The sequence below is a fragment of the Drosophila takahashii genome, chromosome 2R (assembly GCF_030179915.1).
Source record: "Drosophila takahashii strain IR98-3 E-12201 chromosome 2R, DtakHiC1v2, whole genome shotgun sequence".
In the NCBI taxonomy this organism is placed as follows: Eukaryota; Metazoa; Arthropoda; class Insecta; order Diptera; family Drosophilidae; genus Drosophila; species Drosophila takahashii.
The window spans coordinates 30,174,576-30,201,257 of NC_091679.1; the positions used below are offsets into that span (position 1 = coordinate 30,174,576).

Sequence of the window (26,682 nt, forward strand, 5' to 3'; positions counted from 1 at the left end):
TTCGCCGCTCACTTGCCACGGTCACACAATCGGTGCAACGCAAAAAAAACGGCTGGCAGTTTTGAGCGAAATTTGTCCAAAAATAAACAATAAATACTCGGGAGGCCATCAGCGTGCCCCAGATGGACTACGTTTATTGCGGCACCGAGCCGATCGGCGCCCCCGAGGACATACTAAGTGGGTCAGGGGGTCGCTTTTGGGTCAACGCTCACCAACTCGCACACACACATATGCAAACCAGCTAAGCTTTCTCCTTTGTTTTCTGTTTACTTTTTGTTGTAAATAGATGTTTACGATGCGGGATCCGCGCGAGGAAACGGCCACTTCTCGCCCAGCTTCAATGGCTTCAACATCGGGACCACGGACCCCGACTACGTGGAGCTGGTTCCCGTGCTCGCAGACGGCGGGGAGCACTTTGGGGTCTCCAGCGTGGCGTTCGACGACTACGAGGAGCTGCTCTGGATGGGCAACCAGGGAGTAGGTGAACATTTCTGTCTTTCAGACTTTAACTAATCAATTCCCCTTACCCACAGGGCCATGTCACCTCGTACTACACCAGCTCCATGCAGAAGTACACCTCCTTCCAGGTGCACGCCAGCGATATTGTGCGCCAGATCAGCACTTTGGACTCGGGTGTCTTGGTGCTCACGCAGACCTCGCTGCGCCACCAGATCCGCCGGGGTCTGCCCAAGTTCACCTACAAGTAAGACAGGTTCTGGCTTAAATTTACACCCACTTCATAGCTTCACATCCTTGCAGATCTAATAATATGACGGAAATGGTGAGCATGCTGCAGCTGTCGCCTCACCGCCTGGTCATGGCCGGCCTGCAGGAGGAGCTCATCGACTTTGACCTGCGAACGCTGAAGGAGACGCGACTGGAGCATGTGGGAGCCGCCGGCTGCACTGTGCTTCGCAAGAATTCGCGTTTCCTCTTCGCCGGCGATCAGTTGGGTACTGTCACCTTGCGCGACCTGAACAGCCTCAGTGTCCAGCACACCATCAAGACGCACACCAATGTCCTCTCCGACTTCAGTGTCCAGGGCAACCTGCTGATCTCCTGCGGCTACAGCGGACGCCAGAATAATATAGCAATCGACCGCTTCCTAATGGTCTACGATCTGCGCATGCTGCGCTTGATCTCGCCCATTCAAGTGATGATCGATCCGCAGATGCTGAAGTTCCTGCCATCGCTTACATCCCGACTGGCCGTTGTGTCTAGCTACGGACAAGTCCAGCTGGTGGACACCGTGGAGCTCAGCGAGCCGCGTGTGTCCATGTATCAGATCAACACCAACGGCAGCCAGTGCCTCAGCTTCGACATCAGCAGCTCCTCGCAGGCCATGGCCTTTGGCGACCAGTCGGGCCACATAAACATGATTGCCGCCGTTCAGACGCCGCAGCCGCAATTCAATCCCTTCTCTCGAAACACCGAGTTTGCGGACGTGGTGCCGCAGCTGCCGATGGTCTCCATTACGGACACCAACTTTCCGCTGTCGTCGGTGATGCTGCCCCACTTGACGACCGGCACCACATGGTTTTCGGACTGGCCGGAGGAGCTGCTGCGGTATCGCTACCACAGACCCAAGACCATCGAACCGGAAGTGCTAGGCAACATGAAGATGCAGGGACCCATTGGATACTCGCCCAACCCGCGCACCTCCCGCCGAAATCAAATCCCGTACGTTATTGAGCAGGGAGGCGTTTGCAGTACGAATGGCAATGGAGCTGCTGCGGCCACCAAGGCGGAGAACGGGGTCAAAATCATTCCAAGGCGGTATCGCAAGGTCGAGCTGAAGTACACAAAGCTGGGCACCCAGGACTTTGACTTTGAGCAGCACAATCAGACGTGTTTCGCCGGGCTGGAGGCCACATTGCCCAATTCCTACTGCAATGCGATGCTGCAGGTTTGTAATCGTTGTTAGGTGGTTAAAAACTTACTTTTAACTTTGTACTTTCCGTTTAGATACTATATTTCACGGAATCGCTGCGTGTTAAACTTATTGAGCATTCCTGCAGCAAGGAGTTTTGTTTGTCCTGCGAACTGGGTTTCCTTTTCAACATGCTGGATAAGAGTACCGGTTAGTTTGCCTTTATTTCGCCCTGTTTCTAAATAAAATATCTTTTCTATGCATTTATCAGCTTCATCACCATGCCAAGCCAGCAATTTCCTGCGCTCTTTTCGCACTGTGCCGGAGGCCTCGGCATTGGGCTTGATTCTCACGGACCGTTCATCAAATGTCAACTTAATATCCCTCATACAGGCAAGTAAAACCCTCGCAATTTAACAAGATATTTAACATATGCACACCCTCAGAACTGGAACCGATTCATTCTGCATCAAATGCATTACGAAATCTTCGATTCCAGCAAAAACACATCCACCTCAAGCGGATCTGTGCAAACATCAACCAATGGTAACCACAAATAGATAATTTTTTCGATATTAATACTAAACTATGTATATTTTTTAGCTGAAAACACGACTCCTTCCGAAACAAGTGGCTCCTCGGAATTATTTGATTCCATGGGCGGTAAGCAGTTGATAGAATCTTTAATTTAACCTCATTTCACACTTCAATCCGCATATCAACAGATGAGAACTCCAAAGAGGAAGATAGGGAACGCAGTAAGATCAACGCAGAAACGGAAATCAGTAAAATCTTCGGGACCAAGCAAATTTGTGTAAACCGCTGCATCAAATGCCAAGTCGAGAAATCGAAGGAAAACATATTACTTGCCTGCAATATGTCGTACCCCACACACGTTAAAGATAGTGATCAGTATTTTAACTTTGGTACCATTTTGAAGCGTTCTCTCAGCTCGGAGAAAAGCATTCAGGCTTTCTGTGAAAACTGTAAGAAGTTTTCGCCAACTAACCAGAGCGTAAAGGTGGGAAACAAAGGCCTAATGGAAATAAAAGTGAAAGTGATTCATGTACTTATCTTTATTTTCAGGTCACTGGACTTCCGCAAATGCTGGCCATCAATTGTGGCCTCAACAACGATAAAGACATTACCTTCCTGAAGCGCCAACTCAATCGCTGCAACGAAAAGCCATCCGCCGATGTATCTGCTTCCCTAAGCACTAGTAAACCCTGTCGCTATGGGGCCAACTGCTCTCGAAGCGACTGTCATTTTATGCATCCGGATCGGTTAGTTTGCTTACATTGCAGTTGAGGCAGTCACTTCATTAATATGACTCTTACTTTCCTTGCAGAAAGTCCCCTTCACACACTAACCAAGCTAATAACGTCAATAGTTCTCCCAATGGACGCCAGAAGTCATGGTTTCCTTTGACCTTTACCATGGGCATCAACGAGCAAGGCGAACTGCAGGTCCAAACTCAATCAGATTCTGGCTCTGGAAAGTCGGAGCAGGAGGAGGAGGCCGAGAAGCCACCAGCAAAGAGTGGGGACAACAATCGTCTGTACGCCCTACATGCTGTGGTCTGCCAAGTCGATGATGGCACCCAAAAGAACTTGGTGTCCCTGATAAATGTGCAGCGGCAATATCACACTATGAAACTTGCGGAATCCCCTGAGGATCCTCAAAATCAATGGTATATTTTCAACGATTTCAGGTGAGTTTGGTCTTTATTTTAGAAGATCTTCCCCGAATTATATTGCTTACTTTGTTTTATAGCATTTCTCCCGTTTCGCCACAAGAATCTGTGTGGTTTACATTGGATTGGAAAGTGCCCTGCGTGTTGTTTTACAGGAACGTAGAGGATGATTCGGAATCTGCTAGCACTACAAGCTCAACTGTGACAGAAAGCGACGAGACCGTTCCATCGGAGAGTAGCAGTGACTCACCCACGAACCTTTCCAACCCCTTTTTAGAGGTGCAGACTTAAATCTTGTCTTTTACTTTATAGAATCCTAATAGTCTGTATTTTACCAGGACATGGTGAGTCCTGTGCCAGGCAACGTGAGTACAGACGCCTCACTGAAGCCGCTGCAAACGGATGAAATGCCGCAGTCAGGTGACTTGGTCGCAATGGATGCTGAGTTCGTTACCTTAAATCCAGAGGAAAATGAGATACGTCCGGATGGAAAGACGGCGACTATCAAGCCCTGTCACATGAGTGTGGCCCGCATTTCTTGTATTCGAGGGTAATTTCATTGTCTACTTTGATTATCCTCTCTGAAAACATGTATAATGTACATTAATCATTTTGCAGACAAGGCTCGGATGAGGGAATTCCATTCATGGATGATTACATTTCAACTCAGGAAAAGGTTGTGGATTACCTAACACAGTTTTCGGGCATCAAACCAGGCGACTTGGACGCAAATTTCAGCAAAAAGCGATTGACTGCCCTTAAGTACTCATATCAGAAACTGAAATATCTGGTCGATGTGGGTGTAATATTTGTTGGCCATGGTCTGAAGAATGATTTTAGGTGCGAAGAACTGAATTTAGAGCAACAAGCAACCGACTATACATTCTTGACATTTCAGGGTCATAAACATCTATGTGCCGTCAGAGCAAATAATAGACACGGTGCATCTGTTCCATCTGCCCCACCATCGAATGGTTTCCTTGCGATTTTTGGCTTGGCATTTCTTGGGTTTGTAGTTGCTTATCCCTGCTAAGGTTTGGTTTTCTGATTGCATCTCTAAATCCGATAGGCACAAAGATCCAGTCCGAGACGCACGACTCAATCGAGGATGCACGGACCACTCTGCAGCTGTACAAGCACTATTTGAAACTGCAGGAAGAGAAGAAGTTCGCCAACGCCCTGAAGAACCTTTACGAACGCGGAAAACTGCTTCAGTGGAAGGTCCCGGAGGAGTGAACAGTTGCCGAACCCGTTGCCAATTCGACGAAATGCTAAATCAATGTAATCGTCAGTACAAACGCTACACCGATCTGAAAACCCCGGCTTTCCCCAATTTTATTATGTTTCAATGAGTTTTTTTTTCTATGGCACTCCATGGTATTTCATTTTGTAATTGTCTATATTCATAACAAATTCAATAGAAAACAAAAATTGTATATCTTATCAGTAATCTATCATTGTTTGTTATTGTGCTAGCCCTGTAAATTAAAAGATCATCAATTTGTTTACAAAATGCACAATCAGGTTGGTGGACCAAAGCGGGAATGCGTTCGCCGATCGATTGTGCGGGTCAATCTGTTCGATTCGTTCTGAAATTCCCACTCGAGCTCCCTTATCAACACCACCGACGTTTGGGAATTTTTCAGAGGCTGTCGCTAATTTGATGGCTACCTGATCTTGGACTACTGCGCAGCTACTTATAAATACGACGAGCAAGTCAAGCCAGTTAGTTAGAGCTCAGCATTCCGTCAGAGAACACAGGTCGTAATGCATTTTTTTGGACTACTCGTGCCGATCGTTTGCGGTGTTTTGTTCGTCGGTGAGCAACCCCATCGCCATGGCCGCACCCAACGGCGATTAATGGTCGTTTTATTACTCCCGTAGCCGCCGATCCCCAGCAGACATACGACGGGCGTAATGGTCCCCATGTTTTCGGAACACCCGGCAATCAAGTCTATATACGAGGCCAAAACGATGGAGTTTACAAGGTGCCAGGAGTAGGTGGCCAGTTCCAGCAGTCGTCGTCGCCAGCGGAACATGTCTACACGGATGAACAGGGTAACACCTATGTGCACCAGAGGAAAGCGGGCGGACAAGGTAGACATGGATTTAGCTCCCAAGCCTTACATTAAATCGTATTAAATATTTTAATTTAAAGGAACTCATACTGTCAGAGGACCAGGTCTCGTTGTTGGACAACCCGCCTATCCCGCTGTCCAGGATTCACGTTATAGATCTACGCCTGCAGTACATCGTATAGCTCGTAGTCCTCAGTTCCACGTGGAGCGTCCTGGCCGCACTGTGGATGTCGGTTCCGGAGGATTTGTGGTTCAAAGGAGCCGCCGTAGTCCCCAGTTTCATGTCGAGCGTCCTGGTCGCACTGTGGATGTGGGTTCTGGAGGATTTGTGGTTCAACGAAGTGCCCGCAGTCCCCAGTTCCATGTGGAGCGTCCTGGACGCACTGTGGATGTCGGTTCCGGAGGATTTGTGGTTCAAAGGAGCCGCCGTAGTCCCCAGTTCCATGTGGAGCGTCCTGGACGCACTGTAGACGTCGGTTCCGGAGGATATGTGGTCCAAAGAAGCCGCCGTAGTCCCCAGTTCCATGTGGAGCGTCCTGGCCGAACGGTAGACTTTGGTTCTGGAGGATTTGTGGTTCAAAGGAGCAGCCGCAGCATCAATGATGCACGCGTGCAGGGTGAGAATTTCGTGGCTCGTGACGATCAGGCAGGAATTTGGGATGACAGTGTTTCGGTGTGGAAGCGCCCGGATGGACGAACAGTCACCGTGGGCAGCGATGGTAGCCTTACCGTTTCTGGTCATGGAGCGACCCAGAATGTGAGTAGAAGATACATATAGCAATTCTAGTTTGAACCCAACAATTATTTTCTTTACAGTACTAAAAAAGGATATCACAATACTGTTTCGAGCACAAGGAGTTTTACGGAACTAAAGTACTAATGATTTTAAAGTTAAATACAAATATTTATATTTAAATAAAAGTTTTAAATATTATTATTTTCAATCAATCAGGTGTGTAGCCAAATTTAAGTTGGGAGTTTTTAGAAAAAACGTTTTATAATTCATACTTTTTAAGCACAATACCGTTGATCAGCAATTTAGGCTGACATCAGTGACAAACTTATCAACTTTTACTTGTGGTTTTCCATCAACATTTTAGGTTTTATTTTTATTATTTCTTAGAAGATCGAGGAATACCCAGACGACGACTAGAAACAGATTTCTTCTGTTCAACGGGTGCTTCGGGCTCGGGAAGTTCTTCTCTTGGTTCCGCTGCTTTGGTTTTTAAAGCATTCGATTTTTTGTTGGTAGCCTTTTCATCTGATGGCCGAGCCTTGGATTTTTTAGTGGTTGTACCCGATTCTTCTTCCCGATCATCAGATTTTTTAGAAGCTTTACTTGTATCTACTGCTGGAGCATCCGCTTTTTTAGTGGCCTTACTCGCCCGAGCAGGCTTTTGTTGCTGTACCTTCGAATCCTTTTTACTCCGCTTTAATTTCGAAGAAGTTTCGGGTTCCTCTTCCTCTTGATCTCCGGATTGTTCGGTTTCTTCTGGCTCTTCGCTAGCTTTGCGTCCTCTCTTCCTTTTTGGTTGAGAGACCTCGGATTCGCTGCTAGGAGCACGCCTCCGGCGCTGCCCTTTCTTCTCCACAACTGCGGGTTCATCATTTTCCTCCTCTAATTCCTGAGGATATGTGGTGGATTGAGCGTCACTATCCTTATCCCCATCCTCATTTTCATCTTCATCTTCATGATCCTCAGCATTGCTGTCTTCAATGGAAATGTTTCGACCATCCGAGATGCTGCGCTCTATAGCCGCTCTCAGATCGGTGGACTTGATATCAAAGTCACGCATGGTCCCCAAGTGGAGGTAATCCGTTAGCCTATTCTGAATTTTAGTCTTCTTCGACAGGAGGATAATGTGTTTGTTAAAGTCCTCGATAACCATGATCACCTTGGGAATTAGACGGGTCTCTCTCAGAACTTTGGCACGCTCTGCTAGGACCTTTCGCTTTTTAATATGCTGCTGCGTTTCCTCATCTAGAGTGTTAGCCTCTATATACGTAATAAGCTCGTAAATATTCGCCGGAAGTTGCTTGCCCACATCTCGAAGTAGCAGTTCAAATCTGTTAGGAAATGTAATGTAGTTTAGTTATAAGTTTATTCCTTTAGATAGACGACTTACTTGGTGCTACGAATGTGTTCAATGCTCGCATCTGATGTGTAGCTCGATATGTAGTGTTTTGTGAGGTTTTTCATGCAAGTGTAATGCTGTATTATCAATTTCATAAGACCATCCATGGAACTTCCTAGTGGAATGCAAACATTGGTGAGCACCAGCAAGGTGCGAGATATGTGGATGATTTGCGTGCAAATGCTACGATCCATGGCATCCAGGTTACCCCGCCAATAAATTTGGTCAATCTCGGGAACCACTTGGCATTTGTAGCTTAGGTTATTTGCCTTGGTCACAAAATAATCCACATCCGTCAGCTGCTTTTGGACGGCTGTATAAAGATGCTGCAAGCAACTCTCAGCGGTCACTGTACTTATAGACTTTAGAGTTAGCTCCACAGAATCTGATGGCGTGTCTTCAGTTTGTACGCCAAGTACGAGACCCAATTGCCTGGCAACCTTGTTAAAAAAGGGACCCAAATGGGTCTTTTGCCGCTGAACGAATAGCATTCTGTGGACCAAGCCCATTTCGCTATTGAGAATCTCGTATTTGCTGCAAAAGTTTAGGATCCAAGTGTACGATTCAGTAGCGGCACGATCCCCGTAGTCTATGTGATCCAACAGGATTTCAAGAGACTCCAAAAGGCAAACTGGCAATTTGGCAATAAAATCATCTTTGCAAATGGATTCATCGCTGCCATATTCCGTCATAAACTCGTCCAAAACATCCTGAACAACGTAAATCACTTCCTTGTTTCTGTTTCCCTTAATAGATGCCATATCTGAAAGTATTAACAAAGTAAAAAACATAAATTACATATTCATAGTAATCGTTGGCTTACCAAATCCCTTGACAAAATCTTGGAATTTCTTTGAATAAGTTTCATGTGCTGTTTTTAGGCATTCCAAGAAACACTGAGTGGCTAGCGCCGAGCTCTGCATATCAAAGTCCCTCCACAACTCAGGCAAGCGGTGAATACAGCGCTCATAAATAACCTTGGTAATGTCCGTCAACTGCTTAAAAGTGCGTTTGCTGTAGGCTAGTTGCTTATAATCGGGCTCCAGGCGAATAGATTCCACTCTAATAGCCGTTATTGATAAAACATAGCGAACAAGCGGCTCATTGGACCGAAGGAGCACCGTTTTTTCAGGAGCAGCAAAGGCAACTATGTCACTGTAAAATATTTAAAAACAATGAAAAAGGTTATAGGAAAAAATTACCAAAGACAACTCACTCAAGCAGTAGATGCAACAGTTTATCTAGAATGGCAAGATCCCAAATATTTTCTGGTTGTGTGCACATCGTCTTTACTGGGACACCATTTAATGTCAGATTACAGGCAGAGGTACTATTATTCTTGGCCGATTGCTTTAGTTGTTTATGGGCTTTCTTGGAAGCGTCACCCAAAGCCTTAAGGCTCTCCACAAGCTTACAATGCTGGTTGAATAGCGGCAATATTTGAGAAACATAATCGTTTTGTGGCTTGGATTTGAGCAGCAGGTGACAAATTATCCCTTCAATGACATTAAGTTGTTGCAATACCAGAGAGCATTTTAGATGTGTGGCTGGGGGTGCCTAAAAATCAAGGTATTATTTTATGTACAGCTGGAAAGGGCTTAACTTTGCTTACTATGTCCTCCAATGGCAATCTGTTGGCCACCATACGGTCCACACAGAAACCTAGGAGCCGGTTCATCTCACGAGTGTCGTAGCCCGATGGAGCCCGTTCAAAAACAGCCAAACAGTTGGCTACAAACTGGATCAACTTGCCCAGGTTATCTTTGAGCTGAACCTCCATATGCTGATCATCGCTGGAGCTAACCAATTGATCGTAGCGAATGCGAAAAACTGTGTCCAGATCATCACCAGCATCTTCTGCGGACGGGGTGTCAAAAAAGCTGCGAAAGTGCCAGTCAATTACTTGCAGCACATGGGGCACTAGTTTGGCATTAAGTTCCACGGCTCTCTGAAGATCTGTATGGGATATTTTATATAGAATAATTCCGTGATTTCAAGTCCTTCGTTTAGCTTAGCTTACTTTCATAAAGGGTGCACCGTATATCAAACTGTTGCTGCAAGCAATTTCGCAACATTCCGATAATTTCCAATGTAAGCATGTCGAAATTGCGCTGAGGATTACTGCGACTTCCCAATGTGTTCTGGGTCATCATGGAGTACCCAGAAATGCTGTGTTGTGTGCAGAAACTTGTGGCACCTGAGGTTTGGCGCATCGCATTGCTGTTGTTAAGCTGCTTAAGGATCATACAGAAGCCATAAATGGCCATTCGTCGTTTTTGAATACCACTGGAATAAAGAGAAGAAGGGTATTTTAGGGAAATATATGATTACAAGTAATCAGACTCACCTAGAGCTCATTGCCTTGCAAAGCACATCTATCAGGGCATCGCGAACTCGATTGGAAATCTTTAGCAAAGGCAGAATAAAGTTCATCATGCGCATGGATTGCTCGCCAGACAGCTAAAATAGTTACCAAATGTTAATATAATTAATAATAATAAAAATAATAATAATAATATTATTGTAAAACTTGCCCATTGCATGTGCTCCATAACATTTTGAATGGTTTTAATGCACTCGGAGACTGTGTACGTATCAGCCACACTTAAAAGTGTAAGACATTCTAAAAAAATGCAACTTTAATAAAGAATCATTAAGGACAATTAGTATAATCACCTGAGAACTGATTCTGGTCCTGGTATACAATCATCCACTCGGAAATCAATTTTATAATGCCTTGACCAAAAATAAAACGCTTTCGTATAAACTTTGTAAGAAACGTTATCGCCGATGTGTGCATCTTGGGGGAATGCGATTTCAGCAGGTAAAATACGAGGTGGACAAGCCCAGGTGTAATCACATCCTTTCCGTCTTTGTTCTGATCTATTAGCACCATGAAAACCTGCTGCAAATCGACTTGTTTGCGTTGCAATGTATCTCGATACCACACGGAGTACTCGGCTAATGTACGCTCTTCTTCATTGTTCTTGATCACATTACGCAAAAAGGGTAGCAAAATGGAGTGAGAGATCCTCGCAGACTCGGGGTCACGATTAATGCTCGTCATGGATATAATGGCGCTGAGCATGAACGGAGTTAGGATCACATCAGGCATATGCAGGAAGTTCTGAAAAAGAAATTACGAGGGCGTTATAAGTGTACTTTTTTTAGGAAGCAAACCAGCTTACCCTTAACATTATAGCCAAATGTTTTTCAGTAAGCTTGTACATGGTGCAGTAGTTCAAATGATGCAGGATAGTCTCCTCGGCCTCCCTAAGTTCCTTGTCCGAAAAAGAGTCTAAATAGCACACATTATAGGTTACAGATTGTAAATCAACAGAGGATTCAAGCTAACCGATGCTATCCAAGTTTGTGGAGTTGCTGCACATATCCGAGAAGAGTCGTTTGTAGAAGTTACGATGAAAGTACTTCTCCAAGGCCAGCAATGGAATAATCAACTGGGAGGCGGTGCTGCACATCGAGAAGAGCTGGAAGCACAGTGCTGGCAGTTCCATGGGCGACAGCTCCTGCAGGGCGCCAGAGAATTTGTTGAGCACCGTGAGGATTTCTCCACTGCTCAGATTTATGGACCTAAGGAGAAATCACCGGTTAGGTAGAGAAGAATAAGACTTTTTCGGTTGTCACCCACTTGAACATGTCCGCAATTGGAGTGAGGATCGTGACTGGCCACTGCATGGTTACTAAACTCTTTACAGTGGTGTTCCGGAACTCAATTCCTTCCACGTAGATGCCGTGCAGAAGGAACCGAGGCCTGACCAAGAGCAGCGACAAGGCATCCGGCAGCAGATCCTTCCAGCCGACGCACTTGGCGTCTCCTTGGCGCATCCCGTCCATGCAGTGCTCCACGATCCAGGCCAGCTGGTCGGAGGGAAAGGTGCCCAAATCCTGGGACAGGCGAGTGATCAGATCGAAGGTCTGCTTGTAGCTCAGTTCCATGCTGCTCAGTCCGTCCATGAAGCTGCGAACGCACTCGAATCGCTTGGCCACGGCATCCTTGCTGTCCGGATTGAAGCCCAGGAGCAGGTAATTCCAGAACGTTATCCCCTCGCTGCGGGTCATCGTGTTCTTCAGGGTGTCCTTCAACTATTAACCCATAAACATTAATCAACAAATGTGTCTTGTATTTCAGGAAGACTTACCTCCTCAATTGGCGTGTTTTGAATCAGCAGCTCCAGTTCATTTTGACGCCCCTTCTCGCCCAGGTTTCGCATCCACGTCAGGATCGAGTCGCGTGCCATTTTGAACTCTCTTTTTGGGCAAATAACAATTTAAACAAAGTCCCGCCAGATTTCACCAATTACTACATAATAGAGAAGGCAATCACGCGACGGAAATATCGATGAATCTTCGGACGGACATCGATAACATAGCAATTCGCGGGACTTTTAAAGATATAATAATAACTGATTTTAAATATATGTATTTCGGTGGGATTAGTACGAACAAGATTATAAATAAATAATATTATTTCAAGAAAGACTGAAAGATAAAAGAACTGTAAAGACACTTATTACGTTTAGACATATTTATTTTTTGGATAAGTAATACATTTTTGGGTCACCTTTCTGTCAATTATTTTCAAATTGAAAATTTCAATTAAAATCAGAGCTTGCAAATAACTGTCAACCGATTTTCCTGAGGAAGTTTAATCTCGACAAAACCGAAAAAAATGTTGCTCACAAACTCTCTCTCTGAGCGGAACCCTTTTTTAGTTTTGCTTGTCGGTTTCGGTCCGACCGTTCGGCTCAACCGAACAAAGCAATCGGTCTTTCAATAACCACTCGGTGAGACCCTTTTAAGTTAACAGTCACCTAAAAGGGTTTCTAAAAGACTACTGTTAAAAAAAAGTCAAAAAAATGGGTTTTCTCTAGAAAGGAAAAAGTATAGGCCTGCTGTGATATGTGCATAAATTTTACATAGGAAATCAAGATAATTCTAAAATTGCATTGTACATATAAATGTATATAAAATTGTATTCTGAATATAGGTTAGCTGCTATTTTTTTGTTTGCTTCAATATATTAATTGACTATATAAGGAACTATCTTTAATAAGAAATGCCATAAAGAAACGAATTACCTTTCAAATGAGCTATACCATAAGATTAAATGAGAACTACCATAAGTCTTAAGATAAAAAATGGCTCAAAGCATTCCAACTAAGCCTATTCCTACAAAATGGATCGCGCGTTCCTTCAAATCTTTCGAAATATTTTGAATAAAACTGAATAATGTTGTGAAGATATTCTTAAATAGTTAGGAATTGATTTAAAGCTACATAAACAAAATTTGAAACTGCTAAAGGAGGTTTAACCTGTTAAAAAGCTCTAATTTTTCTTGCAGCTTAAAAGATTCGCTTCTTATTACGTGGATTTGGTTATTAATTGCTACATAAGAAAGAAATGCCAAAAGTGGAGTTTTGGAATCGTAAATTATTTAAAATATGTAGAATATTGGAATTTAATGGTAAATGGGCTAATCTTACAGATTAAGCTTTAGAAAATACACATTACGTATTTTCCCGTACCCTTTTGAATTTTAATAATCAAAAAGCAATGTTACGACTGAAGCATTACTGAACAGGTCACACATGCACACTCATACATTCACAAAAGACCGTTTTCCTTAACAGACCGAGCAAAGTAGTCAGTAGAAACCGAAACCGAAATAACTCTGAAAAAAAGGGTTTTGCTCTGAGCGTAACATCTGTTAAGCAAAAACCCTTTTAAGGGGTTAGCTCACACCCAGTTGTCATAGGGTTTTTTGTGACAGGTTTTTTCCTAACACTTTGAAAAGGTTGACCGAACCTTGCAAGCTCTGATTAAAATATTACAGAAAATCCTTGAAATGGTAATATTTGGGGAGCCAATTGAACAGGGGGCTACGAAGAACTTAATTTTTCAACATTTTGAAGTCAAGCATGAATATCCAATAAGAGAAACTTAAGAGAGTTTGAAGCTATAGTTAAAGCTCTGCTCGCTTGTTTAGACCTCTTAGATGGGAGTATCAAGCTGTTTCCCTTGTCCCTCTTTGGACTACGAACCGAAGTATAAAACCAAAAGCTAGGCTGCAGCGCCAACAGTTGCGTGAAGCCAATCGCCAGGTGATCAAGTGAAAAAGAAAGAAGTATCAAATTTTAAAATATAAAATGCGCGGACAACTGAAAGCCCTGGGAGTGGGATGTGCGGTTCTGGCAGTGGTGCTCCTCCTGCTGCCGGGAAGCAGCGAGGCGAAGCCGATGGACCTGTACGACGACGTGAGCGACTTCTTCGACGCCATCTCGCTGGACGATGTGGCCAACACCGGACGCAACACTCATCCGGAGCAGTTCTGCCTGATGCCGGCGCGCAAGGGCGTCTGCAGGGCCTTGATCCCCCGATGGCGCTACAATCCGGAGCAGAAGAAGTGCGAGGAGTTCAAGTTCGGCGGCTGCGATGGCAACGAGAACAACTTCTCCAGCTACAAGGACTGCATGTCCACCTGCGAGGGCATGTAAGGTTCGTCCGTTCTGGATCCAGATCGGGATCGGCCTTCCACGGCGGATGTGTTGCCAAAGGCGCCTGCTTTTCCTTCGAGCTCTGAAATACAGCGAACTAAAGGCAGAATACTCTACTCTTAAACTCACGCACATCACAATCCATGCGATTAACCGTCTCTTCTACCTAATATTTATGTAGTTTCTGTCATTGATCCATTTATTTTGTACTTTTTGGGGTGTCCAACACCCGTCACCCAATCTAGTGCTTAAGTTATTGTGATAAAATATGTTTATGGAATAAAGAATTTTTTAGAAAACCAAGTTGGAAATGTTTTTGACTTTTGTAAAGAATGATTGGTTTTAATGTAAGTATAAAATCTCTGCATAAAACATGTAAAGTTTTTCTCGTTTGACTTTTCTAATCCAAACTTTACTTTACAGAAAATATTTTAAAAACATGACATTATCATTTTTCAACATAATATTCAGAATTAATAAAAGTACAATTTGTATTTTACATTACTTTAATGGCATGGTACTGTGTTCGTTGAATGAATTTTAGTATTATTATTATTTAATAGAATGATTAACCTAGAATGATGGCCAATGCTAAAACCGTAGTTTCTAGATAATTCTAGCACTTTCAAATGTTTGTTGATAACCAAACTGTGTCTTTAAAACGAATCCAAAGATAGATAACTGGTTCTCTGAATATTTATAAACACAGTATTGAACTACTGATTGCGTTGCCTAAGCCAAAAGTCGCGAAAACAATTTCAACGGCCTCAAAAAGTGTGAGAGATCGCTTGGCGCAATTGCCAGAGGCAAATATCAGCTTAACTTTCATAGATTTCACTTGGAAATGGTCCAAAGCAAATGCAAAACTGGCCCATTCATGCGATCGGTGATCAATCGATCGATCGCGGAGCCAAAGCAATAGCAATAGCAAACAAGATCACAAGCTGCAAAGGTCAAATTCGGACGGATGAGTGGACCACGTAGTTGGGTCTAGGCAAACCACTACGTCAGCGGTAAAAATACGCACGGATACGGTACGGAGTCACTTGGACTTGGACAGATGGACAAACAAACCGGTGAGACATCGATTCCAAAACCGAATCCGAATCCGAATCCGAGCCAAAGTCAAAGCAAGTAAACATAAACAATTAAAAGGTGCGAATTTATATTTATGCTAAGCCGATTGGCAATAAGCCAGACGAAGTAAAGAAAGAAACAACACAAGATCTAATTCAGTCAATAAGCATAATTGGAATTCGAAGACGGAGTCGCCGAAGCGAAACGCCGCCGAGGGCAACAGCTCGACTTGGGTTCGGACTTGGGTCTCGATCTGGGCCTGGGCCTGGGCAAATTTCCAAGATAATTGTGCGGGCCGTATAAATAGTATACATAGTAAATGGGCTCGTTTGCGAACAACAAAATCGATGGATCAATGACCCGAAGCCGCTTGCCAAAACAAAATGCGAAAATGCGGGCCCAAACCGTTGAGTTGCAACATCCCCAACGGCGGCAAATGGACCGGCTGCTGCTCCAGCTCCATCCATGTCTTTGATACCCTTCTACAGTGAGAGTCCAGACAGTGACCAATCCCAATTCTGGCCACAGCTTTAATGGCTTAAATGGCTCCTAAGAAACTGTCGGTCAATATTTTATATGATCATAACAAGGGGTAGATTTTTTTAAATTAAAAGATATGTTTTTTATGTAGTATGGATTCCATACTATTGAACCACTAAATTTCAGTGAATGGAGTTTAAAATGGGATTTAGCGCGATCTATTATGTTTGTATTTTGGGTTATAAGCAAATAAAAAGCCATTATATCTTACATGCATAATCTAGCTTTTAGTTACATGATAGTAAATGATTTGACAAGAAGATAAAGTATCACATTGAAGGGTGTTTAATGTTGGCCTTCCCCTGTTTTCTGTTAATAACTGGGTTCCGCCAGTTCCACTTAATGTTACAATTTATTAAGTTGGTTTAACTAATTCACAATGAAATTTGCTCAATAATTCAACAATATCAGAGGAGATAAGTGAGGGGAGCGGCATTGGAGCTTCAATCAAGTTTGCGCATGCGCAACGCTCTGCGAGTTTTCTTTTCGCAATGCCTGCAGGCGGGTTCCGAACTCGGCTAAGCTTCTGGCATATTCTTGCCCATTGGGAAATTGGCAATACAAATACAATACAAATGGCTAACAAAATGCAGCTGAGAAGTCAATAAACCTTTTTAACCTGCATATCCACAGTAGCACTATAAGCACTAACAACCAAAACATTTGCAACAAAGGCAGCCAGCATGATAAAAATAATGGCAAAATAGGAGGTAAAGAAATTTGAAAAATTTTCGCCGTTTGTTGTGGGCTAAAAATAATTAAAATGCAGCACGCCATGAAAAACTCACAATAACAAATTTTCCGCCTTTTCAGCGGCAATAAAACAAATGCAATTTTTTTTATCGCAATTGTAAGCTTAGCGAACTTATGTATTTATTTATTAGAGACACGTACGCGGAGCTGACAAAAGTGCAGCGGCAACACGAGTCGGGCGACCGCAGCTACAGATGCCAACAACAAACCTTCAGCGGGTTGAGCTACCCATCCTCCAAAACCTGCAGCATTACCGCCAACCGCCCAAGTCGATGAACCCTAGTAAAAGTCGGTTCTTCGTTTTTTCCAGCTGCCTTTTTAGCTGGTGGTGGGAAAAGTACATAGTAATAGTAATAAACAAGTCAAGCCCATCGTTGTTGTTGCAGCTGATAGTGCAAATATGCATAATGAAGCGCAAACAACGAAGCCCGATGCGTAATGGAAATGATAAACTAAAAGCAAGGAGCTCGAGTCTCGCCTTGTTTACGTGGCGTATACGTAATAACAAAAATTCAATTTGAACGCTTCCGTTTTTCAGGAAAATACAATTTTGACCTTTTTACTTCCAAATGGAAAGGAAATATCAAAATAAGACAAACCTTTTTTGTAAGCCCATTTTACTTTACGAATTAAAAAAAAATATTACAGCTATAAAAACAAAAATTTTTAAATGAAGTTCGTTATTTAGGAACTTAGAATGCTTCATTTAAGTTCTATGAACTTGTCTATAGTCATACTTTTCATATCGTTACTAAGCCGAATATCTTATTCTAATAAATTTATTTAGGCAAAGAAATGTTCCCATGACGAATTCCATAGAACATCTTATCACTTCTTTGATTTGATAAACACCAAACCCGTAATTAAATGTTGGGCTTTTCAGAGATAACACAAAGAGTGACATAGTTAGGATGTTCTAACATTATCTTATCCAATGGAAAAATACCACTAACCAAGCCAGAAGAAAGCACAAGGTGATGAACTTTAGTTAATATATAATTTATCGACTTTTCCAATTGCTAAATACAATAATATATAATTATCATAGACTAAAATGTAAATATATTTTCGCATATATATTCCGATTCTTTAATATGTAATATATACGTTTTATTGGATTTGCGTCTTCCCGTTGATTAGAACAATCGACCTATAGGCGAACGGAGCTTAACTTTCCTTCAAATATGCTCTCTGTTGTTGGCGTAGCAAAATATGATCATGTTTCAAGGATTATGCTATGTTTTAACTTGTACAACTTCCGACTGGATTGCTTGTTAGCATACACAATAGTATTAGCGTAACTAGATCTAAGTATTATCGTTAGTTCTCTCGTTTGCTTTGTTTCAATTTATCGTCAACGTTCGAGATGCGTATGCCTCTTACTTTGTTTTTGTTTTTGATATAACATTTCGACATTTTGGCTTGGATCAGAGGATGGGGCGCGGTATATGGCCTATAGATCGGTTAATCCGGCACAGAACACAAGAGGAGAAGCACTGAAACATGGTGAGAACCAAAGCGGAGCCGCGTGTGTGCGTGTGAGGAAGGGAGCGAGTAGTAAATATTAGCAGGCTATGTCCGTGGTGACGCTCTTAATGCTCTCGGAGCTGAAGTGCACGCAGCCGTACTTGCAGACCAGCGTCCACACATATGGAATGAAGAACTCCTCGGGAGCGTCCTCCTCGACGTACTTGAACTTGAGATCCGGGAACTTCTGCAGGGGAGAAATGGGATAAGTAAAAAATGTCATGATTTTAGAAACAGTAAGACTTACTCTCAGTCGATCGCTTGACCACTGACTGGCGCCCTTCGATATAACCTCAAGCACCTCGTTGACCCCAAGCTCACCTCGCTGCTCCTGCACTCGTTGCAGACGGGAGGAGAAGAAACCAACCACCTGGGTAAGAAAAAAGACATGAAGGTGATACAAAAACCCAATGAAATCCCCCCAAACTCACCATATCGATGTTCTGGATGACATCCTGGAAGGCGTGATGACTGCGGAAGCCCTCGAAGACGCTGCGCTTGTACAGAAGCGTATAGACCAAGTTGGGACAGTAGACCAGCTGGTTAGTGAGGCAGGAGTTAAGAATTTCCAGCACCATGCGCAGCACCTCCTCCAGCACGCTCAGATCCTGTAGCATGTCCTCCGGCGTTGTCGAGACGTTGACAAATACCGCACTGTCGGCCGGCTCCTTGAGTTGCGCATCCAGGCGCGTGTGCTTCCGGGCCAGCGTTTCGAACAGCGAGACCAGACGCTGCGCCACGTACGGATGCAGCGAGCGGAAGTGGCCGGACATGTTGGCCAGCGCCGCCAGGCAATTGGTGTGCAAGTACTTGTCGCGCATCTTCAGCATGTTGTACTGTATGGTGCGGATGACGATCAGGATGAGGATGCCGCCCAGCGATATCTCCGATATGGTGCGTTCCGTATACCAAGTGATGTTTTTCAGCATCTATGGGAAACGAAATATGGTTAGATGCCTAAATATAAAGAGGACTGACTTACGATCGTGTGCACGTTCTTGTTGAAGCCCTCGTCTTCGCTGAGGATCAGCAGGACAATCAGCGACATGTAAATGTGATGTGAGTTGCTATCCGGGGCATTGTACAGTGTCTGCAGGATGGGTATCACCAGCTGCTCCAGATCCTGCTGCTGCATGACGAACCGGTAGAAGCGCTCGTTGCGGTGGAGCAGCAGGTAGAGCAGCAGCGTGGCCTGGTCGATGGTGACGATGAGGCACAACGTCTCGTATACCGCCGAGAAGTCGATTTGGAAGGAGACAGCGCCCTGTTTCGGCGAATCCTTGGAGTCGGCGCAGCCAAATAGGCTGGTTCGATACGCATTATCCTGCGCCGTGCAGTGGTTCGTCAGGATCAGAATCAGCAGGAGACTCTGGTTGGCCAGCGGATAGTGGGTGCGGAATCGCTGCGAGAGCTCACCGCCGCCGGCTGCCTGGCCCGACTTCAGTACGTCCGGCTGCTTGCGGAAAGTGAAGATGGAGAGCAGCGATTCGGCGATGCCAAAGACAAAGGATCCCGCGGAGCTGGAACCGAACATGGTGTGCGGCACCTCCACCATCCGGGCCACAAAGTGCAGCAGTGCCGACATCAAAACGTTAGCGTGCTGGCACTTGAAGACCGTCCGGAAGACGATCGACTTGTCCGTGGGCTGCTGGGATGCAAAGAGATGCACCGACAGCAGGGTGATCAGCATGTTCACCGCCTCCAGGTGCAGGTGGTAGGTGAACTCCTTGACGGGGATCACCACAATCAGGTTGACCAGCGCATCGATGAAGGTCTCGAACTTGGAGCCGTCCACAATCACCGGCACCGCCGCCGCCGCCGACTGTTCGGTGGCCTCCATGGCAATCGTGGCGCTCTCCGCCGGCGCCGCCTGCTGCTGCTCCAAGGCCGCCTGGAGCAACTCGGCGCTGGGCATCGCCTCGAAGTGCTGCAGCAGCTGGAACTCGGAGCCCGTCTCGTTGATGTACTTGACCAGGCTGCGGATGATGAAGAGCGCGTTGAAGGTCTGCCAGACGTGCATGTTGCTCTCCTGGTCGGAAAGGGACAGCAGCTCGCTGGTCTTCTCCAGAAACACGGTCACCAGGGAGCCGAAGTTGCCCGTCTTCAGGTTGTTGCCGATGAACGACTGGCACAGCGCCTCCAGGCGGCTGTCCAGGTTCAGCTGCTCCTGGCTGAAAGACCCCACAAGATTAGCCCTGCTGACGTTGTCGCTCCACTCACCAAGCAAGCTCACCTGTTCTCCGGCAGCACAATGTTGTAGTTGAGCAGCCCGTTCCAGAAGGCCTCGTCATCGTGGGCGATGTGCTGGCGGCCCACGAAGCGCTGGAGCCACGCGTTGGACCCCAGGTCGGCCGTCCTGCTGACGTTGATCCCCATTCCGCAGTCCTAGAGAGCTCTGTTTGGCCGGCCAATGATTATATTGGTGGCACGTCACTTGATCATTGGGCGGGGTGGGGTGCGGGGGGTAGTGCCAGTGTGACCCTCGCGCGGTGGTGCGGAAATCTAGCGTATCTAGCGGTGCTGCCACCTCTCTTTTTGTTCTACAGTTGGCGCAAGATTCAAAACAGATTTGAAGACCTTAAAAAATAAAGGATACAACAATTTTGTTTGCTTATTAAAGCTAACTTAAAGTTAAAACTATAAGCTAACTAAATTAAGAGCTATAGCAGCTAAGAAGATTAAAATATAAATAAGAGTATGAATAAACAAACGTCCTAGAACAGTTAATCTGTTTACTATCTTTTTTTTAAATTTCCTTACAATTTCCTGTGGAATTAACATTAGTTGTTTTAATCATACCCTTTTTTAAAATAAATAAACTTAAAAAAATAAATAAATAAAATGTTAAAATATAAATAGGTGTATGATTAAACAAACGCCCTAGAATTGTTAATCTGTTACGAATATAAAAACCAACAATCTTTTTAAATTCCCTTACAATTTTCTGTGGAATTAACATTAGTTGTTTTCAACATACCATTTTTTTATTCACCACAAAACTGACTAATTTCCAACCCAAGAAATTCACTAATTTTCATGAGTAATTTATTTATTTAGTACTTTGCTTAGAATCTGACGAGCAGATGTAGGAAAATATCATAGATTGATTATTTAATATTTCCAAGTGCTGGCATAATACATTACTTTTTGTAGCCTACTTAAACAAAGCAAACAGAAATAAAAATCATGCGTTTCGAATTGAATATAATGCATTTATTTGAATACGGAACTACAACTAGTTTGTTTCCTGGATACTGACGCAGCCTGCTCGGCGATCTGCTATCCAACGATGTCATTATTGTATCTATCCCTTCTTACTGAGTCGTTTCTCTGGTTTTCGTACAACTTGTAAATAAATATACGTATATGATGGACTTGTTTACACATAAAATATATATAAAACTAAAAGGGCAACAAAGGGGTCTTGGAAAATTTGGGATTTCCGTAAATTTAGCGAATCTCTATCTCCATCTATCGTTCCCTCCTACACGATTTATCACAAATTTATTCCTTTTAGTTGGCGCTGCATGGTGTGCATGTGTAAACAAGAAAATATATCTATATCTGCATCGGTCTCCGTTCAATTTAACGAGAATATTACAAAACAAGCCTCCATGTCCGAGAGTCGTTTGTGTTTTGTGGTGAGTGGATGACTTAACTTAGGCAAATATACACGATGATGAACTAATCGAATGTGTGATCTCAGGACATGGCGCTGTGGCTCCTCATTGCTCCTCCTGCCGCTACATCCCCATCCTACAGCTTGCGCAGACCCTGGTGCTTCTGCTTCTTGGCCAGCAGCTGCTTCAGGCTGAACGAGGAGAGCGCGATCCCGAAGAGCGCCAGCATGGTGGCCGAGCGGGTCACCACACGGTTGGGCGACGACGAGGTGCTAGTGGTGTAGCCATGGCTGCAGTGCGTTGCGGCCTGAGCGGACAACGGCGGCGCCTGCGGGAGATAAGATAGAAGAACCGATTTAGTTGCCGGGTATTTATAGCTAGCCAAACAAACAGTAAACTTGGCCCACTGCCCAGCAAACTGCGCAGCAGAAAACATTTTACGCCGGCCGCTGGCAACCAGGTTCAAGTGCTCCGGCCACACGCAAGCGATTACCCCACATGTTCCCACGTTCATTGAACTGATAATAAAGGGTCGATGTAATGGCTGATTTCTTAGGCCACCTGCTATCATTTTTGGGCCTCATGACGCCCGTCTGTCTTATCAGTTGTAGGCAGTAACACAGCTAATCCCGGCTTGAAACTGATCGCCGCATGACGCAGTTGCCGCGACCTCCTTTTCAAAGTTCACTTCTGCTGATAGGAAGGAATGCCATCCATCTATCTATTCATTCCACTTGAACATGCTCAGAACGCGTGCCGCGTATATTAATAATCCTCAAAATGCGTTGCCAAAAAAAAAAACAAAGCGGAATTGTTTATAAATAAACGAACTTGATTTCTTGTCCGGTGGGCGAATGCATAATTTGATATGCAAATTTATTTCAAATACTCGATTTAGGTAAAATGCCAGCTGATTATGGCCGAGGTGACGAGAGTTTCGCCTCCGTGGTGATTTCCAGGTGCTCGATCAAGTGCCTCACAGCCTGGGTGCGAATTCCCCTGCCGGTGGTTTCTTTGGCCAGTCGCTTAGTGCGCCTTCCTCCGCCACGAGCGGCGGGTTTTGGCTCTGTGGAATGGCGCTTGATGGCGTCGAGGAAGGGCATGGCCGGATTCAGCTCGGGATAACTGATAATTATATTGACGGCGGCCGGCGGTGCTTCCGGCTGCGTTTGCGGCTGAGTGGAGGCCTTCTTGGGCGGAGTGCTGAACGGATCTCCCTTGGGCTTCATTTTAGGAGGAGTCTGTACACTGGCGGGCAGTAGGGGAATTTCTATTTTTCCCTGCCAACTAGGAATCGAGGGAATCTTCAACGGAGCCACTTCCTGCTTAACTTTTAGCTTGGGAGGAGTCTTTAGTTTGGTTACTTCCTGCTTGCTTATCACAGCTTTTGAGGGTTCCCTCTGTTTGGGAATGTCTTCCTCTAGGAAGCTCAAGTCCGGTAGCTCCATTTCCGGGCAGGGCTTTACTTCTAGAGGCTCAGGAGAGAGATTCAAACTAAATTCAGGAGGATCTGTGGCCGGAGCCAGTTGCTGCAGCAATTCCAGTATGAATTCATCGTCATTATCTGGAGAAGGCTCAGGCGATGGAGCACTTTCACGCGGAGAAAGATTGACAGATTCTTGGACAGATAGAGAATTGGAGGGAACCAAGTCCTGCTCCTCATCCGAAGAGACCTCGTCGTTGTGCGGCCACAGACAGCTCCTGGACTCGCACTTCAGGAGCTGCTCCTCGAGATTTATATAGAAGAAGCGCAGCTTGTGATTCCTGCCCAGGCTCTGGCACTCCAGGCACGCGTCTCCCGGCTGCAGTTGCTCCATTCCGTGGGTCGCGTGGCCTGAGAACTCAGTGGATGTGGATGCCCCCGAATGGCGCATGCTGTCGCCTGCTTTTGTGGCTTAATGTGCGAGTGCTCACCTGACCGAAGGTTAAACGGAAAGCGTACAGGCCGAGATTGGTTGTTTTCATGGTCCGTTCCAGTTGAAAATCCAGCAAATCGGGACCTGCGAATTGGTGGACACGGTATCCGGTTATTCGAGCTTACATAACCAGAATTGATTTTTCCCTGGCGCCGCTCATTGTTTGCCAGCGACAGCGCGGAAAGGTGTTTCTTATCACTTACGTTTCGGGGGGCAAATGAAAAGTGAGTGGTCCGCTCGGCGCTCTCTGATTGTCCGCGACTGCAGGTGCACTTAAACCAGCAACGTTGCTACAATTTTGCGAGCAAATAAAAATCAAGAAAATAAAACGATCTAGAACGCATGTGAGCAGCGAGAGCGAAAGAGAGGCAAGATTAGAGAAGGGAGCAGTGCTGCCAGATGAAAATGTCGCTCCCCCTAAAAATATCGATATTCCACAACGATTGTATTTCGTTCCATTTAGCTCACAAATGTTTCCATAGAGGGCGCCCGTTTCCTTAAACCAGTTTCCCGCTTCCGCCGATTTGGCGCCCCTAAATGTTAGATTTCATGCTTTTTCTAACAGCAATGTTAAGATACAACGTTTTCTTACATTGGCAGAGCAGCGGCAGAGGCGCAACAGTTCTGCCAATGTAAGAAAACGTTGTATCTTAACATTTATGTTAAATTGAGAGCGGAGCGAGAGCGAAAGAGAGGCAAGATTAGAGAAGGTGAGACGTACGATAGTATCGATATATGGAGCACTTGTCAGCTTTGATACTTAATCAGGGTATTCCCTTTCGAATTTATTTTATTGCCAAATTGTTTGGGGTACTCCATAAATTTTTAAACAGCATTTTTATGTATATTCTTCAATTTCAACAGCATTTAGATTTTAGATTTTTTACCATAAGTCGATTAAATGATGAGCGACTCCAAAAATTAGATATAGAATACCAGTTTCGCCCAGCTTAGATCAGAAAACGATTTTATAAAATGCTGGGTCGTATAGTTAGATTTAAATAAATTCTCTTGACAAATGCTTCATTTTAAGTCGATGCTATGTACATATCTTCATGGTCTTGCAAGTGATACGTAAGACCAGCTTTGTACGGATACGCCTTCGAACAAAAGGAGCATTTAAACGGCTTTTCTCCTGTGTGGAGTAGCAAATGTTTACCAAGAGTAAATTTTGAGACAAAGGACTTTGAGCACTGCGGACAGCAGAACGGTTTTTCTCTCGAGTGCGATTGCAAGTGGATTTTTAGATGGTTATTCTGGGTATAAGTTTTTGGACAATGGGTACACTTGAACGGTCTTTCTCCTGAGTGTACTCGAAAGTGGTACGTAAGTTGCGATTTGAAAGCAAAAGTTTTTGGACAATGGGTACAGTTATACGGTTTTTCTCCAGTGTGACCTCGTAAGTGGCATTTAAGTTGCGATTTGAAAACAAAAACCTTTGGACAATGGGAGCACTTGAACCGTTTTTCTCTTTTTTCGTGGACTTCCAAATCTTTTGGAGTTTGGGATTTCGGAGATTCTTTAACATTATTTGAATCATCATCAGGCTCATTATCTACGAATTCGTTACGGCCCTTATCTTCGAGCAAATCATCTTGTTCTCCTGTGTGCGATCGCAAGTGGTTATTGAAATGTCCAACCTGGCTAAAAGTTTTTGGACAATGGGTACACTTGAACTGTTTTTCTCCTGAGTGACTTAGAAAGTGGTATTTGAATTGAGATTTAAACATAAAAGCCTTGGAACATTGGGGGCACTGGAACCGTTTTTCTGCTTTTTGGTGGATTTCCAATTGTTTTGGACTTTTAGGAGATCCAGCATGCTTATTATACACGAGTTCGTTAGGGCCAACATCTTCTTCAACATCGATCTTAACTGTGGAAGATGACAGTCCAATTTCGGAGTGCTTTTCTTGAACGGGGTTTTCACGTTCGTTTTCCGGCAAATCATTGACTGCTTTATTCTCAACTTGGCCAGCGCTCTGGAGAACTCCATAATCGCAGATTGAAAACGACACCTGGCCATCTGATACTATGACCACTTCGCCCTCGTGCAAGTCCATGTCCAAGGGATCCTTGTTTAACTGATATAACGGAGGGCTCATCGCTCTGAAATTGAGTAATGTCTGTGATATAGCTCTCATTTAAATAAAATTAACTCTCTTACTGGTAGGTTTTCTTGTAACAAATTTGGGAAATCTTTTATAGAACTTGCAAGCAGCAAAGTGATAGCGAAAAAGTCAGAAAAATTTGCCAAAATGACGTTAGACTGCCAGCGTTGCCACCCCAACGGAGAGTAGTGCTTATTAAAATTTGGCATTCAAATTTCCTTGGAGTTTTACAAATTGGTTTCTATATCAGTCCAAGCAACCTGCGGCAGAGCTGTCCTTAAAAAAAATAAAGGAAAAGTTATCATTTCGTTTGAATTAATTCCCGTCAGCTGTTTTGCTCGCAAGGAAACGCCGTTTTCCAACACCAGGTTTTCTGTGGGATTCGTTGGATTTCATTTCATAATTCGCCAAACTAAATTAAAATCGCACGAAATGGAGCTTTCCGAGGGAGTCAAGGAGCGTCTGGGAGTGGTTGTTGGCGCCGTGCAGACTGGATTTCACTGGGGTTTCGTGCCCCTCGTCCTGTATTTGGGTGAGTTGGGGCCCATGTTTTTCTGCCCCTCCACACGCGGCTGGGAAGAAGAAGCACCCAGGAAATGGTATCAGCCGACAATTGATTTAGGCCAATTTCTATTTTTCAGGCTTTGCGAAGGGTGCTGAGCCCGGCATGCCGCCGCTGAACGTCTTCAGCCTGTTGTGGCAGTAGAAAATTAGCAGTCGACCGAAACATGGCCATTTCCCCCTGGCGTGCCCCGCATTTTGGTTCTGTTTGGATTCCTGGGCACTTGCGCAGTACCTGCAGTTATTGGAAATAAATTTATGTTACAAAATAATGAAGACTGTGCCATTT

General features: G+C 44.5%; 9 protein-coding genes across 9 annotated transcripts; 4 read left to right on the forward strand and 5 right to left on the reverse strand.

The window, feature by feature from the left end:
* Positions 1-3: 3 nt before the first annotated feature.
* On the forward strand, positions 4-5,006 carry PAN2 (PAN2-PAN3 deadenylation complex catalytic subunit PAN2). Its single transcript, XM_017146342.3, has 16 exons — positions 4-177; positions 287-477; positions 534-703; positions 760-1,906; positions 1,966-2,080; positions 2,142-2,263; positions 2,317-2,416; positions 2,474-2,533; positions 2,596-2,891; positions 2,957-3,153; positions 3,219-3,581; positions 3,644-3,842; positions 3,902-4,113; positions 4,182-4,403; positions 4,462-4,571; positions 4,633-5,006. The coding sequence occupies exons 1-16, from the start codon at positions 123-125 to the stop codon at positions 4,797-4,799; spliced, it is 3,726 nt and encodes a 1,241-aa protein (XP_017001831.2). The 5' UTR covers positions 4-122; the 3' UTR covers positions 4,800-5,006.
* A 222-nt stretch (positions 5,007-5,228) lies between these two features.
* On the forward strand, positions 5,229-6,575 carry BaraB (Baramicin B). The gene is made up of 4 exons (XM_017146344.3): positions 5,229-5,382; positions 5,448-5,660; positions 5,722-6,398; positions 6,458-6,575. Exons 1-4 carry the CDS (start codon positions 5,331-5,333, stop codon positions 6,461-6,463), a joined length of 948 nt encoding a protein of 315 aa, XP_017001833.3. The 5' UTR covers positions 5,229-5,330; the 3' UTR covers positions 6,464-6,575.
* Positions 6,576-6,606: 31 nt separating this feature from the next.
* Positions 6,607-12,146, reverse strand: FANCI (Fanconi anemia complementation group I). Its single transcript, XM_017146341.3, has 13 exons — positions 11,937-12,146; positions 11,426-11,880; positions 11,132-11,367; positions 10,965-11,074; positions 10,453-10,903; positions 10,311-10,399; positions 10,124-10,236; positions 9,797-10,062; positions 9,389-9,732; positions 8,993-9,333; positions 8,600-8,931; positions 7,768-8,539; positions 6,607-7,708 (listed from the first exon to the last, which is right to left on the reverse strand). The coding sequence occupies exons 1-13, from the start codon at positions 12,033-12,035 to the stop codon at positions 6,754-6,756; spliced, it is 4,563 nt and encodes a 1,520-aa protein (XP_017001830.3). The 5' UTR covers positions 12,036-12,146; the 3' UTR covers positions 6,607-6,753.
* Positions 12,147-13,698: 1,552 nt separating this feature from the next.
* Positions 13,699-14,591, forward strand: LOC108060548 (uncharacterized). Its single transcript, XM_017146265.3, has one exon. It carries the CDS (start codon positions 13,944-13,946, stop codon positions 14,289-14,291), a length of 348 nt encoding a protein of 115 aa, XP_017001754.2. The 5' UTR covers positions 13,699-13,943; the 3' UTR covers positions 14,292-14,591.
* A 3,048-nt stretch (positions 14,592-17,639) lies between these two features.
* On the reverse strand, positions 17,640-20,656 carry LOC108060597 (dymeclin). Its single transcript, XM_017146364.3, has 5 exons — positions 20,422-20,656; positions 19,171-20,359; positions 18,620-19,117; positions 18,436-18,558; positions 17,640-18,375 (listed from the first exon to the last, which is right to left on the reverse strand). The coding sequence occupies exons 1-5, from the start codon at positions 20,562-20,564 to the stop codon at positions 18,226-18,228; spliced, it is 2,103 nt and encodes a 700-aa protein (XP_017001853.1). The 5' UTR covers positions 20,565-20,656; the 3' UTR covers positions 17,640-18,225.
* Positions 20,657-21,379: 723 nt separating this feature from the next.
* On the reverse strand, positions 21,380-24,067 carry LOC108060600 (uncharacterized). Its single transcript, XM_070213337.1, has 3 exons — positions 23,928-24,067; positions 23,723-23,808; positions 21,380-22,136 (listed from the first exon to the last, which is right to left on the reverse strand). Exons 2-3 carry the CDS (start codon positions 23,771-23,773, stop codon positions 21,945-21,947), a joined length of 243 nt encoding a protein of 80 aa, XP_070069438.1. The 5' UTR covers positions 23,774-23,808; positions 23,928-24,067; the 3' UTR covers positions 21,380-21,944.
* Positions 22,644-23,716, reverse strand: LOC108060599 (pinin). The gene has a single exon (XM_017146365.3). The coding sequence runs from the start codon at positions 23,680-23,682 to the stop codon at positions 22,723-22,725; it is 960 nt and encodes a 319-aa protein (XP_017001854.3). The 5' UTR covers positions 23,683-23,716; the 3' UTR covers positions 22,644-22,722.
* A 469-nt stretch (positions 24,068-24,536) lies between the features above and the next one.
* On the reverse strand, positions 24,537-26,043 carry LOC138912609 (gastrula zinc finger protein XlCGF28.1-like). The gene is made up of 2 exons (XM_070213749.1): positions 25,889-26,043; positions 24,537-25,830 (listed from the first exon to the last, which is right to left on the reverse strand). Exon 2 carries the CDS (start codon positions 25,824-25,826, stop codon positions 24,753-24,755), a length of 1,074 nt encoding a protein of 357 aa, XP_070069850.1. The 5' UTR covers positions 25,827-25,830; positions 25,889-26,043; the 3' UTR covers positions 24,537-24,752.
* Positions 26,044-26,117: 74 nt separating this feature from the next.
* On the forward strand, positions 26,118-26,665 carry Tom7 (Translocase of outer membrane 7). Its single transcript, XM_017146266.3, has 2 exons — positions 26,118-26,364; positions 26,474-26,665. Exons 1-2 carry the CDS (start codon positions 26,265-26,267, stop codon positions 26,536-26,538), a joined length of 165 nt encoding a protein of 54 aa, XP_017001755.1. The 5' UTR covers positions 26,118-26,264; the 3' UTR covers positions 26,539-26,665.
* The last annotated feature ends 17 nt before the right edge of the window (positions 26,666-26,682 follow it).